The 14,797-nt window shown below is 37.3% G+C and overlaps 1 protein-coding gene across 1 annotated transcript in view; it reads left to right on the top strand.

Moving 5' to 3' along the window:
- Positions 1-14,797, top strand: part of LOC132700509 (alkaline phosphatase-like) — a 132,860-nt gene that overhangs the window by 79,367 nt on the left and 38,696 nt on the right. The window contains exon 5 of the mRNA XM_060667874.1: positions 5,475-5,653. Within this exon, the coding sequence (XP_060523857.1) occupies positions 5,475-5,653 (179 nt within the window). The remainder of the gene's footprint in view (positions 1-5,474; positions 5,654-14,797) is intronic.

Below are 14,797 nucleotides of genomic sequence, written 5' to 3' on the forward strand. Positions count from 1 at the left end.
TCATCCGTTCGCTCGTTGAACTCCGACTGGAATCCTGCATCCGACTGGAATCCTGCAAATCTTGCATCCGACTGGAATCCTGCAGACGTTTCGCCAAAATCTCACTTGGCATCTTCAATGCTCGCGCTCCGAAAACACTTCGAACACGGAGCGCGAGCATTGAAGATGCCAAGTGAGATTTTGGCGAAACGTCTGCAGGATTCCAGTCGGATGCAAGATTTGCAGGATTCCAGTCGGATGCAGGATTCCAGTCGGAGTTCAACGAGCGAACGGATGATATCCCTAAATATAGTGTCATCATATATATATATATATATATATATATATATATATATATATATATATATATATATATATATATATATATATATATATATATATATATATATATATATATATATATATATATATATATATATATATATATATATATATATATATGATGACACTATATTTAGGGATATCATCCGTTCGCTCGTTGAACTCCGACTGGAATCCTGCAAATCTTGCATCCGAACGGATGATATCCCGGAATATAGTGTCATCACATTTTTCCATCCGTGAATCAATACGTGAGAATATATATATATATATATATATATATATATATATATATATATATATATATATATATATATATATATATATATATATATATATATATATATATATATATATATATATATATATATATATATATATATATATAATATATCCCACTGAGTGACGTACAATCAACAACGCTATTCCATCGCACTTCACTTAGATGGAATAAAGCGTTACCTCCTGTTTTGCTGAATTTTGCTCTAGCTAGATGGTTATCTGGAAAATACTTTAAAAAAATTAGTGCTATTCTTTGACGTCTGGGGTTTGTAAGTATTTGCACACTAAAATCTAGATATATGGAGGGCAGTCATAAGTTATAAATTTTGAGTCCGTCTTTTCCTAACGAGGGCCATGTATGCGGCGTTATATGCCGCAAAAGATTTTAGCTAGCAGTCATATTGTCCAGGTCTTAAGTCTTTCTTACTTTTTTAAGTTTTCAATGCATCGAAAGCTCGAGTTAGTAGGAAAAATTGCCTTTGCTACTTGTTTGTCAATCTTTTTTTTCTCAGCAGTTGATGTTCGCATTACGAAACTACTCAAATTAGACTGATTTTCATTTTTTTTTTCTTTTTCTTTGTTTGGACTATGTGGAGATTTCCAAAGCCTTGACAAATTTGTCATGAGTTTTGTGGAACTGGAGGCGACATTCGAGTGTCTAAAAGGAAGGTGTATATTGTACTATATTGTATATAGTGGCTTTAAAATATTTTGTAATTGCTACCAAAAAACGAAAAATACATATTCTTATGAAATTTCAGGAAGAAAAATAAAATCAAAAAATTCATGATTTAAAAAAACAATGATTTTCCCAACACCGACCTGGGACATTTGAAGTTACTTATACTTAAAATAACAAATGTGTATCATCAATTATTTAAAGTACGCCAATCTCCATGGACAAAGGAAATAAAATGCAGCTGCCTCACAGTAAGAATAAAACAGAATTTAATAAAATGTAAAATATTTCCTATTAGAGATTACAATAATTATCAGGTTAACTTCAAATGAAACTAATCCAGTGGCATTTATAAAACCCACGCCTTCACTAAACTGGTTGATAATAAACGAAACTCAAAGATTTCCCCAACATTTATGGCAATTCACACCAAAAGTGGCTTTGAACCTGTTTTACTATACTACTTGCAAAGTGAACGGCTCGCTACGGTAGCCGTGGAGAGATATCTCGCTAAAATTAACAAAAGATAGAAAACAACGCAGCGTCGTAATAGTCCCTACATCTACTTACCCCTTAAGTATATTAAGTTGGTAATGAATTTGGTAAAACGCTCGCTAAGATACAAATCTGCTTCAATTAAAACGCCGGAACTGTAAGGACCTCCGTTGTTGGAATAACAATTTATTCTACCCGAGTTACGCTCGAGAGGGTATTCGGATGCCCTAGCAAGGGCATATTTTCATATTTCAATTACAGCAAAAAATATCGTTCCCCAGCTAAATTTGGATGTTTATCTCTTGAACGTCCCGGAGCACGGTTGCTATTACGATCTCAAGAACGCCGGCGGTTTTGCTTCATTCCGAGCTTATGAAATTGTTTGGTATTCGGATGCAAATATATATGGCGCTTTGAAGACATCACGAATACTTACGTTGCCAGGTTTTTTGTTTTTTGAAAATTGAAATTTTAATATTAACAAAGTTAATAAGGTCAATGATTAAAGCATCAAGTAGGTCAAAACGGATGTGTAGGTGTGTGTAAATTTATGCCCTAGCTCGAAGACAACCAAAATAAATTAAGTTAACCGGAGAGTAGGAGTGGGTTATTGGGCGCCACTGGTAAAGATAAAGATAAAGATAGCTTTAACAAAATAAATAAGAACTAATTGTTAATAAAAGAAAAGAATGCAAAGAAATATTAAATTATGACCCTGTAATAAATGGCATGGTGGCAGCTACGGCATTTAGGGAGCGAAATAAAATAAATAAAAACTTAACGCGCTTTACTTGTTGCATATTAGACGTAGCGGTAACCAACGAAGAATGTCATATACCGGCTCATTGACGTATGAATAAATAACCTTTTGGTCAGATCAATAATATTCATTATTATTTACTGCCCAAAGATTGATTTTAAAACAAGCTTCTAGAGCAATACTAAAGTTAAACGAGTCTTTTCGATATTCTGCCGATGTACCATTACATTTTTATGCATCCGAACACAGAGGCAAAGGATAACATTCGCAACGTAAAGTCACTAGCAAAAAGCAGCGTCCGTAATACACAACTAATAAAGAAAAAGAAAGCAATCAAAATCATATATTAGGATCGATTTAAATTAAAGTACGAGACAAACCAGAATGGAATTAGCACGAGAATTGCAATTAAATTATAAGACGTAGATACGCAGGTAACCCTTTACTTTACTGCAAATATTACCGAACGTAACAACGTTTTATATACCACGACAAATTGTTGGCGAGATTTTTTTGATTCGGTTCGAGTAAACATCCCCTTTCCTCAAAAAAAAAATGTAATTCAAATCCGGCATTCTCGTTTCGGTAGCAAATAAATCATCTCGCCAATACTCGCGGTGAAAACATCCTGGCAAATGGAACGAAACCTTCCATATTGTGTGCCCGCGAGTTTTCTAAGGAGATTTTTTGCCGGAGCCCCCAGGTCAGAAGCATTAGTCAAATGAGAGATACGGCGAATTTTTTGGTAAGGCGCGGGTTTGATTTTTCATTCCCGTCGTGTCAAAAACAAATTGCACACCTTGTAAGGTTCGAAACGCGTAAAATTCGTACCTGCCCGGAATGTTCGTGAAAGGATCGCTACCGTAGCCGCGTTAATCGACCGAAAAGCATACTAAAAGCTTCGCGTTTTTCTGAGCCGTTTAACTACGTTGAATATTCATATTTCTGCTCCAACTTGAGAATGCTTCGTGCTGTGTCGTTAATCTTTATGAATTAACGGTATCCTCGGAAGGGAATTGTATACACATCATCTTTGCCATTAACCTCCGAGAAAAGTAATTACAAATATTTAAGTGGCTCATAAAATATATTACGAAGCATAAAAATTATTTACAACTCACTCTTAGACCATTTGGAGTTACAGGAATGTCCACTATATTTTTTTTGGTAATATTGTTAGTAGTATAGTACGGCCAGTTCTAAGACACCTTCGGAGGGAAAATTTGGATGTGTTCCATTCGGGTTCTCGCGAAAAATCTTTGCCAATGTTCCACGTCCGGATGCGCAGTATAAACCGTATTCGGCTATGTTAGGGGTATAGAGTCTAGCGCTCACGTCATATTCAAAATTATTCGTGCGTTGTGTTCCGTTAGGCATTTTTAGAATTTTTTTCTCTCCCCTCTATATATGTGAAAAATTTATTAGTGTGTTAATAGTTCATTTCTGGTTACACCAGAATCAAGAGTATAGTTCACCTAAGAGAAAGAGACATATCTGGTATTTAACTTTGGTAAATCCTTATCGGGATCTAATCGCAGGCCTGCCTCGCTTGGGTTTCTCTCTGTAACCCTCAATGAATAGATTCTCAAATTCTCAATGATGTTCCAGAACCGTACTTCGGTACTTTTCTCGATTATTATTAGTTCATGCAGTGGAAAATCTGTTTTTACTTTAAAATGTTTAATATAAATATAAATTTATAAATTTTTATAAATTTAGCTATAAAATAATGTTAGAATAAAAAAAAAGTTATTCTAGTCGATTTCTGTAAACATTTTCTTCTTCGATGACATGTTCTACATATTTTTCCAACTAGAAGCAGATATTTTTTCTACTTCACTTCTAATTAATTCCATTGCCCCTGAATTCTATCGGATTAAAACTGCAGTGATATGGTGGAAGACGAACAACTTTGCATAACCGCTCCATGGCCAACTTTTCCGTATTATACTTCTTATCAAACTTCTTAAGAACTTCCAATAGCTGCTTCTTTGTATAGCAATTTTCAAAATACATATCATTTTCAAGCAAAAAAATTTGAATGACTTCTTTAGACGATGATGAATTCGGTATTTTTTCCTTTCCTGCCGAATGGTTGCTGGTGTTGTCCAGTGCGACAACACGGTTTGATGGAATACTGGGAAGCAAAGATCTGCTATCGTGTTCTCGAAGTGGTCAACTTCTCTCACATCTTTTGCAGAAAACAACAAAGCGTTATCTTCCCAATAAGCTTCAGAGTTCGCATGTACTATGAGAATTACTTTGCCCCGAGGAACTCTAGACTAAAATTGTTCGGCTCTAACATCGAAAGAACTCCATTATCAGATAGAATACTCCATCATCCAAAGGACACGCGATCGAACTGAATCCACGTCCGTTTTCCCATCACTTCCGAGCACGTACCTAAACACAAATGATCGAAAAAATAGGAGCCAACCCGTTGCGAAAGAATAACGCGGACGATCCACAAGTTTGTTACGGTTGCCGACGATTTTATCGGAAACGAAACGACAATGCGAACAAGATTTATGAACCCGCACGGATGATGTATCGCCGTTTTTTTTTCTCCCTTTTCATCCCCGGAGGTCAATTTTATAATTCGATGAATTGGAAAGCAGCGAGCGTTATGTGTGAGTAAAAGATCGTCATCAGTGTCCGTCTCTATTGGCTAGGGTTAATGTATTACTTAACATTCATTGTCTTTCATCACTGAACTCTTAGGAGAAATCTTTCCTGTAGGAGGTAATAGGAATTTGTATTAATTATCCTGCATAAACTGTGTCGCTTTGGTCATAGTATTTCTCGCTATACCAAAGTAGTGAACTTGAACAGAGTACCTCTTTGTAAATACTCGTGATTGATTATTCTGACTATCACCTTGGATCATATTTCACAGGCCTGACCCTCCGTAAATTTCATTTTTCATTTATTTTGCAGGAAAATCGACAGGCATAGTGACGAACACGAGGATAACGCACGCAACTCCTGCTGCCCTCTACGGTCACGCTCCTTCGAGGTATTGGGAAGATGATTCGAAGGTGCCCCCCGCGTCGAGAAAGTCCTGCAAGGATCTCGCCAGGCAACTGATCGAAAACGATCCCGGAAGAAATATTAATGTAAGTCCCGGAGTAATTTAGTTCCCATATTTACGAGAAAATATGTCAGCAGCAGGAGCACTCGGTATTTCAAGTCTGTTATCCTATAACGGCATCGAACGTCTCAGATTCCTGCCCTCTATATTACGTCAACGCGCATAACCTACACCAAAACCATCTACGTTATTTCAAAAATGGCGTAGCTCTCGGCTAACCTGAACTATTAACTGAGGCAAACGTAGAACGCGAAATAATTTGCTTACGCTCAAATCTATTCGCATCGACACGGACACCTAATTACAACTTAAATCATTCCCCCTCCATTTCGACGTCCCCGCCCTGCGACGTAATCGCCAAGACGAATTTAACTGGGTCTTTCATACGCGACTTCAGCTAGCGTGCAATTAGAGTTAACAAGGACTGATTTCCAGTCGAAATCCCCGCGGACGTAAAGCGATTTAGGCGGCGAAAGCCCTTTGCAAAATTTTACACAATCGCTTGCCATATTTTAAGTAAATAGTTTGGATTCAGAGAGGAACATGAAATAGCGACCGAGTACAATGGATTTGGCCGCCAACATTAAACTAAACGCTAATGGCGATGACAGCCGAAGAAAGGAAAAGAAAAAGTTTTTGAAAATTTCGTTTAGCGCTATTAAGTATGCTTGATGACAGGCGCTTAGTGATTTTTACATGACATGTGGCTATGGTACACTAGAAGTAATTTGCGTGCAGCTTGATATGCATGTCTTTGATAGAAAAAGGACGTCAAAAATGTCTTCATTTCTCTTACAGCCGGTGGTTTGTTACCTAACTTTACATTTTTTGACATACTCGATGCAGGTTCTTGTATACAATCACATTAACAAATAAGTATTAACATATAATGCGATAAATCTATAAAGAAACTATTCAGCACTGACGCATACTTATTGATTTAGTGCTAGTTTTCACTTATTACGAAATAACTGGAGGCCGATTTACAATTTAAAATATAGTAGAAATTGAGAGAAGGCAGTCACAATGGCTACAATTTTTCAAGCCACACTATCCGAGTACTTACGAATTCCTCATCCGACAGAGATTATTAAGAATTTATTTAGGTTCATTTTGAAATTACGTAATTGCAGATAGCATGAGACGCTCGATGTAATTTGTTGCACTTAAGTATAAACTTGGAACTTCTCAATTAGGTTTACTTCTAATATGACTTTAAGAAGTTTCCTTTTCGAGCGAATTTTTACATAACTCAACAGGTACGTTATAATTTTCAGAGTATGGTCTGTTCATAGATATAAGAAAGTGACCAATTGCTTTTTAATGGGATTATCCAAGGGTGGTCATTAACATACAATGCATCAAGATTATTACCTAAAGTTTCGGAATTTAAATTCAGGTGAAATTGTGGTCCGTAATAGAGAATAATTTTATACCTACCTATATTCTTTGGTTTGGTATACTACTTAGTTTAAGTTTATTAGTAATCATTCTTATTTCGTGTGTAATACAGCGTGTGTTGAATCGTGTGCGAATTATGCAAAATATGTGCGAGTCTAGTGTATCTCAGGAGATGCTTGGAAAGGCTTGAAAAAGATGAAACCGGTGTTAAATGTGGCAGAATATGTAGAAAAAATTAGGATTTACAGAGAACCACAAAGGCCAATTATTGAATTGGATGAAACCTGGTTCGACACTTATGACACCCCGGAAAAAGATTGGGTTGACTCAACTGATAAGTGTAAAACAAACGCGCCATCAAAAAGAGGTAAAAGAATAACTATTTTCCATGCTGGCTCTAAAGATGGTTGGATTCCAAATGCACTTTCTCTGTCTGTGAAAAATATTAAAGATTCTTCTCTGGATTACCATGAAGACATCACCATATCCATATTTCAAATAAATAGAACAAATAATAACAGGCGATGATAGCGATAGTGATACTGATATATTATATGAATAATTTTAAGTAATTTAAGTAGGTAATAAAAATAATTTGTAATTTTATCTTAGATTTAAACATAAATACATAAATAAATAAATAAATAAGGTTTAGTACCTTTCATAACAAAACCCCAAATAATCAAATTCTAAGCAAAGTACGGACCTGTTCGGCCATATTTCATCCTAACAGCTTTCCCGGGTTTTTCCTTAATTCGTATCAGTTAATCACTTTCTTATATCTATGAACAGACTTTACCTATGAGTAGCCCTAACTAACCAAAACTATGACATCAGAATCGCTGAATTATACTGGACGCGAAAGCGACATAGTGTTAGAGTCATATTTCAGTTAGATTTGGCATATTATTTTTTGGGACGTTTTACCGTTTAGATCCATTTCATATTCATACGCATCAGATGTTTGGTCTCCACCTCGCGTTCCTTTTAGCCTCTCATAATTGATATTAATCTCAAAGCTAGTAATTAAAGCCATATTACGTCCTAGTCAATTTCTCCCATTTTTTTCTAATTTGCCTCTTTTATTTTATTCTGACAGTCGGGAAAGTTCCGGTTTATTCAACTTCCCTGCCCGAGTCCCATCACGCGTGGCCCCTTGCAAATCTCTAAGCCGTGACCCGAACCTTTTCTCTTGCTCTGACCCGGCCCTAAAAAAGGGTATTCTTTAATTTGTCATCCAATGAATTTTGAAACAAGCGGTACGGCTTATAATTGGATTTTAGATGAGCGTAATCAGCTCGAATGTTGATTGTGTCGCTTATCCCTAGAACCCTACTGCCGGTCCGGGTAAAAAACAACGATACGGGGCTTACGGCAATTGATCTCGTTTCACTCGAAAATTGGTCCACCGGACGCGAATTAGGAGGTATTGTCGTACACACACCTTTGAGGGTTTTTTTTGGTTCTAGCGTATCGGAATGACGTGAAAGCAGGCCGCCGCATTGGGGCGGAAGTGCATCGGGTCGAATGTAACGATACCCCTTAATAAATATTAACGCCCTTTTGGCCCCCCCGGTAACGCGTATCCTGCCAGCATGCGCCCAGATTTTAAATATGAAATATGATCCCAGAAAATACGTTGTCGGCCCGCCGCGGTGTATATAAGAGGGATATATTACTCGATTTTGCGAGGCCCCAAACTATAAGTAATCGTATTATAGCAGCGAGAAACAGGGTAATTAAAATTTTCGTTTTATTCCGATATTAAGCGCTCTATTTTTAATAAACCGTTAGCCCAGACTCTTAAAATTAAACCCCGTTTAAGCGGGCACGAAAACTTGAAAGCTTTCGTGTAGCGAAACAACCGGTTTTAATAAGTTCTGAAGCGGAACTTTTTTTCCAGAAATTTGAATAACCGCCCTGCACAAAGCCTTAAACTGAATTGGTTTTCGAAAAATTGTATTTAAAATGATATACTTCCTCTTGTAAATAAAACTTTTACTATCGGAAAATGGTAGACGAATTTGGGATATGATGCTTATGCTTCTTTTGTTACATGTTAAAATTAAGTGAAATTTGGATCTATTTTAACAATGCTAATGAATTTTTCAAAGAAACTGATTCAGGGTACTGTAGTACTATTTTTATCCTATTAGCTTCTTCTGAGGAAGCTAACAGGACGACTGGCGAAACGTCAGCAAGTTCAACTCAACAACAACCGACGCAACAGCAATCTAGAAGTTTTTTTAAATAGTATCCTGATGCTCAATATTATTTCTGTATATCCATTAACAATATCCATAAATGCAGGTCCAGCTATAACCAATTCAGAGGACCAAGAAGGGGAAAAGCACTGGGCCCAGATGTCATCGCACAACACGCACACAATTCTTGAATAAGATTTACAATACTGGGATTATTCCAGATGAATGGCTAATGTCCAATTTTTTTGAGCCATGTGTTGAAGGTGTTGCTCAAAATAATTCACAACCGAATCTAAAAAAAATGCGAGTCGAACAGGAGTGTTGCTTATCTGCCCCGCAACACGCGAGTCATTCTTTGCAGTACAAGTCCTCTTTCAGCAATGCAGAGATGTTAACACTAAGGCGTTCGATAGATGTCAACAATTCGAAGTAGCATAAAGATAAATCGAGAAAATATAAGCAACATTTGTTACGCCGACGACGCTGTTTTGATAGCTAACAGCCTCGAGAACCTACAAGGAATAGTGAGGTCTCTTAATATTACCAGCAACGAGTATGGTCTAGAACTCAATGCCAGAAAGACAAAGTACATGATAATCAGTAAAATTCCAACACCATATACAGAACTGCTCATCAATAACGAAGTCGTCGAAAGGGTTGAGAAATCTTATTTATGAATTAGTCTATCTGAAGCATGGGATCATTCTGTAGAGATCAAATGTCGCAAAGCTCGAAGCATTTTCACTATAATGAAACATTGCCTTTGATATGTGGATTTACAGAAGAATCCCGAAGATACTTTGGACTGCCTCAACAAATAATGAAGTCCTGGACAGAATGAGATGCCAGCCATAACTCTTACTCACAATTATTGAAGGGAAATTTGAATACTTTGGGCAAGTCATGAGAAATGAAAATAAATATCTACTATTCCAAAATATAATGCAGGGCAAAGTGGAACTAAAGGAAGCCCGGGTAGAAGAAAAATCTCCTGGTTGGCACATCTTCGCAAATGATACGGTGCTACCTCCACCGAGCTATTCAGATGTGTTGCCAATAAAGTTCAATTAACGCGATCGCCAACATCCGAAACAGATGAGGCATGAGAAGAAGAAGGTATCTATTACTATATTTACTTAATTTAATTCGTTAATCACCTACATATTTCTTTCAACAGAAGAAAATAACCGAAGTCGAAAAAAAGTAGTTTTTATATTATTATCATGAAAAAGCTATCGTGGCTTGTAGAGTTATGGAAAGACATACGCTCGAACTTTCTTCGTAGACTAGGAGAGTGCATCGCGAGATTGTGATTACAATTTCTAGATGTAACAGGTAAAATTTTCCAAAAATAATCCCTAACCTGCTTTGCGTACCCCAAAAACTCAATTTTACTCCACCCCTCGCGTCTCAGATTTTCGAGCTTTGATCATCGCGGTAATCGAATTCCATTAAAAAGTCAAAGAAGGTAATAAGCAACGGAAGCAGGTAACAGGAGGAAAAAATAAATCGAGCTGCGCTCAAAGAACTCAACCCTCCGTAACCTTACATCGATCAACATTAGCTCGCACAACAGTTGACTTTATTACCAAATAACGCCGGCAAACTGGATTTACATTTAACCTCCGACAAGTGTCTTGTGTAATTACACCTAAAACACGTTTAATCGAGCTCTCTCTCGAGTGTTTATTCTCTTTGCATAGAGTCGCACATTAACACACACACACGCACTAGGTCAATACCACTTTAGAACGCAGACTACTAAAAATGTGAATAGTTGGGAACGTTTTCGCCATGTTATTCTATTTTATAATATAATTTTGAATTGCGATTGGTGTCATGTATACTTTAGAAATATGTAGATAGCTTTATAACGCTATAAGGTTTGAAATGATTGGTGTGCCGACGGTAATTTTTTTTTTGTATTTGACGTGCACAGGGAATTTCAAAGCAGCTCCGGTTAATCCATTCAAAAACATTGAAACGGGATATTTTCCGTGCGAATGCGAGAGGGATGGGAAAAAAGAGGCCCCTCGTGCAACGTTAAATACAAATGTCGGTTTTAATGAGCAGTTTGGTCTGTAAAAGCCGCTTTCCAAATGAAACGTCAGCGTACACGTTTTTACATTCGCAACGTTTTGAAGTTCGCATTGTTGGGCTATTTCGTAACACCTCTGGGCCTAAATCTAAAATAACTATAGCGCTACTTTTTACAAAACTTCTGGATTCCTCCTGCTTCGGTTTTTGCTGAGTCGAACTTGCTGACGTTTCGCCAATCACCCTGTTGGCTTCTTCAGAGCTTGACTGAAACTGGCTCGTATTTTACTCTGTACCTGTTTATATATTGCGGATCTAAATTAGGGGCATAAACACCGTCTCGAATGACTGATTCACATATTGGTGACAGGTAGAGACCTGAGTCGCGGTTAAGATTGTTAGATTGTTTATAGACTTCTATAGATTCTCGGATTTTCCGTTGGTAGAAGAACTGATTACATGCAATAATTTTAGTTTTATAGAAAATTTTATGTCCGGCATCATGAGTGTGTTCGCCAACAGCTGATGAGTTTATTTGTCTTTGTCGTAAGGCTCTTTAGTGTTCTTTGAGCCTAGTTCATATTTTTCGTCCGATCTCTGAAATGTGTTCTTTGCCGCATATGCATGGAATGCTGTAAACTCCTGGCAACTCAAATGGAATTTTGTCTATGATGGACCGAAGATGTTTAGAGATTTTTGGACAAGTGGTAAATCTGGTTTTGACGTTATACTTCTTTAGAACTTTGATATATGGTCAGTGATGTTTTGAATGTAAGGAAGGACCACTGTGGCAAGTGTGGGATTGCTTTCGGCCTCATTGCTATTGGAAGGTTGTGGTAAAGTGTATTTTTTGATGGAACGCTTAATATCTTTAACGTGTGAATTACTAGAGAGAAGAGCAAAGGTTAGGTGTTTTAATTCTGGGTTCAGTGACTCGGGCTGAGATAGTTTAACGGCTCTTTAAACAACAGAGTTGATCGGTCTCTATGCGTAGGTGTTCTGTAAACACAATGACCCAATGTTAGGTTTGATTTTCTATTGACAAGAATATCTCAGACTTGAAGGTTATTATTAGTTTCCAACTCAATGGTAAAACGACAAGCATTTTTTAATTAAGGTGAGAAGGTGTGGTTCCAGATTCTCGAACTTTAATATATCTGAAACGAGGTCGAGAGTTTCAGGAATAGGAACTTTGGTAAATAGGGATTTTACGACGAAACAAACTAGAACATCTTGTGTATCTAATGTAATGCTTTTGAATTGTTCAATGAAGTGACAGGAATTAAGTACGAAACTGTCAGTTTTCCCTGTAAGTGGTTTTAATAAGGAAGCTAGATATTTTGCTAGAGAATATGTTGAAGAACCAATAGTGCTGCCAATAGGTCGAAGGGGTAATCCTGGTTTTTGAATCTTTGGGAGCCGTAGAGACAAAGAATTTTTGAAGTCATGAGTCTGATAGAGAAGAAGGCTTAATCATAGAATTAAGGTTGCGATCCATAGATGACGTAAGTTCACGATATGATCCGTCTGTAAAAATATCTTGAATCTTTTCCTGATATTCATTGCTATCCATGACTACCGAAGCATTTTCTTTATCTGCTTTTAGGATTACGATGTCTGGATTGGATTTTAGAGATTTTAGGGCGATGCGTTCAGGCTTTGCAATATTGTATTTAGGAGGTTTTGATTTCTTAAGGTTTTTTGCGATTTCAAATCGAATTTCATTAGCTGCTTGAGATGGCAGTTTGATTGGGATAGACTCGAAATTTGAAATGATTTTCTCTTTTGGGATAATACGTGGGGCAAGGACGAAGTTTGAACCTTTTGAAAGAACTAATTTTTCCGTTTCCGAAAGTTTGTGTTTGCTGGTTGAGAAGAGTTTGATGGTTTTCCTAGTGTCGACGTTAGTTTTTCAAATTTCTGAATGTGATTTTGGGTAGTAGATAAATGAAGATTTAATGCTTTATCATGAATCATGTTCGATCTCGGATGGGGACAAAATAGAATCAAGTTCAAAGTGTAGTACTAGTAAACTCTATACACCCTAACATACGTTTTACCATTGAGTTGGAAACTAATAATAACCTTCCATTCTTCGATATTCTTATCAATAGAAAATCAGACCTAACATTGGGTCATTGTGTTTACAGAAAACCTACGCACACATACCGATACCTTAATGCATTGTCACATCCCCATCCAGTCCGAAAAGCATCGATTATCAACTCTCTTGTTTACAGAACAGTAAAACTATCTCAGCCCGAGTCACAGAACACAGAATTAAAACCCCTAACCTTTGGTCTTCTCTCTAATAATTGCCACATTAAAGATATTAAGCATCCCACCACAAAATGCACTTTACCACAATCTTCCAATAGCAATGAGGCCGAAAGCAATCCCACACTTGCCACAGTGGTCCTTCCTTACATTCAACACATCACTGACCACATAACAACAGTTCTAAAGAAGTATAACGTCAAAACCAGATTTACCACTTGTCCAAAAATCTCTCAACATCTTCGGCCTAGTGATGTGTCGTTTCTCTTATTAATTTTGAATTACCAAGTTGAAAGTTTTGAGAAGTGACCCAAGAGGTCGCGCGAGTACCGTCGCATGTAAATTCGTCGACTCGGATATAGAAAAAAAATGGCTACGTTCGCGGAATATCATTGTCTCGACACGTACGCTGGGAAATTATTCTGAACACGAAACGCGCTCGCAGTCATTAATTTAATGAAGTTTGCGCTAACGAAGCCTTCCGAAAATCGCAGATTTGCATGAAAATTATTAAAGGTTCGTTTCTCTTTTCGGTAAATAGAATCGCGCGTTTTTCTATGCAATTAAGCCGCGCCACAGGAACGCGGAGAAAAATCCGCCAACAAGCCGGCATGTGAAACTTTAACTCCGGAACGGAAATTATTGTGGTATTTGGATAACGTCTTGAGCGAACTTAACTTTTTAACTCGAGCTTCACTTCATAAAATAATAGAGAAAATCTAATCGAATAAAACAAATTTGCCTGAAAGAAGGTGTATTTTGTATCCTTATGAAAGATGGCGTGACAATTGTTCGATTCGGAAGGTTTACAGAATAGGATGATTGACCAATTCTGTCAAAAGTCCACTTCAGGCTAATGACATGTTCTACTAGCCCAGCAACATAACATTGCGTTTCAGAAAACACAGAATGACGCGGATATTCCAGTAGAAAACTGCCAAAAGCAATCGTCAACAAATAGGATCCGGGATCATTATCCTCGTTTTTTTTTTTCATGGGACAAATGTAATCCGATCTGGCGGCGACAATCGCGAACGGCAATGGAATAAAATTTAGGGGGACTTTTCGCGCGATATTACGAGACACAGAAACCTGCATTACCATTTGAAAAGTCATCATAACCGCGTTTAGTCAGTCAGCACCGGCGTAGTGAATAATGGTGTCAATTCCGACATTAGGCGTTATCTCTGTGACGTGCGATGTGTGCGTAGTAGGATTTGGACCGACTGTAATATCGTAGCTAGCGATAA

Source organism: Cylas formicarius, unplaced genomic scaffold, assembly GCF_029955315.1.
Source record: "Cylas formicarius isolate icCylForm1 unplaced genomic scaffold, icCylForm1.1 PGA_scaffold_4__25_contigs__length_36172078, whole genome shotgun sequence".
Classification (NCBI taxonomy): Eukaryota; Metazoa; Arthropoda; class Insecta; order Coleoptera; family Brentidae; genus Cylas; species Cylas formicarius.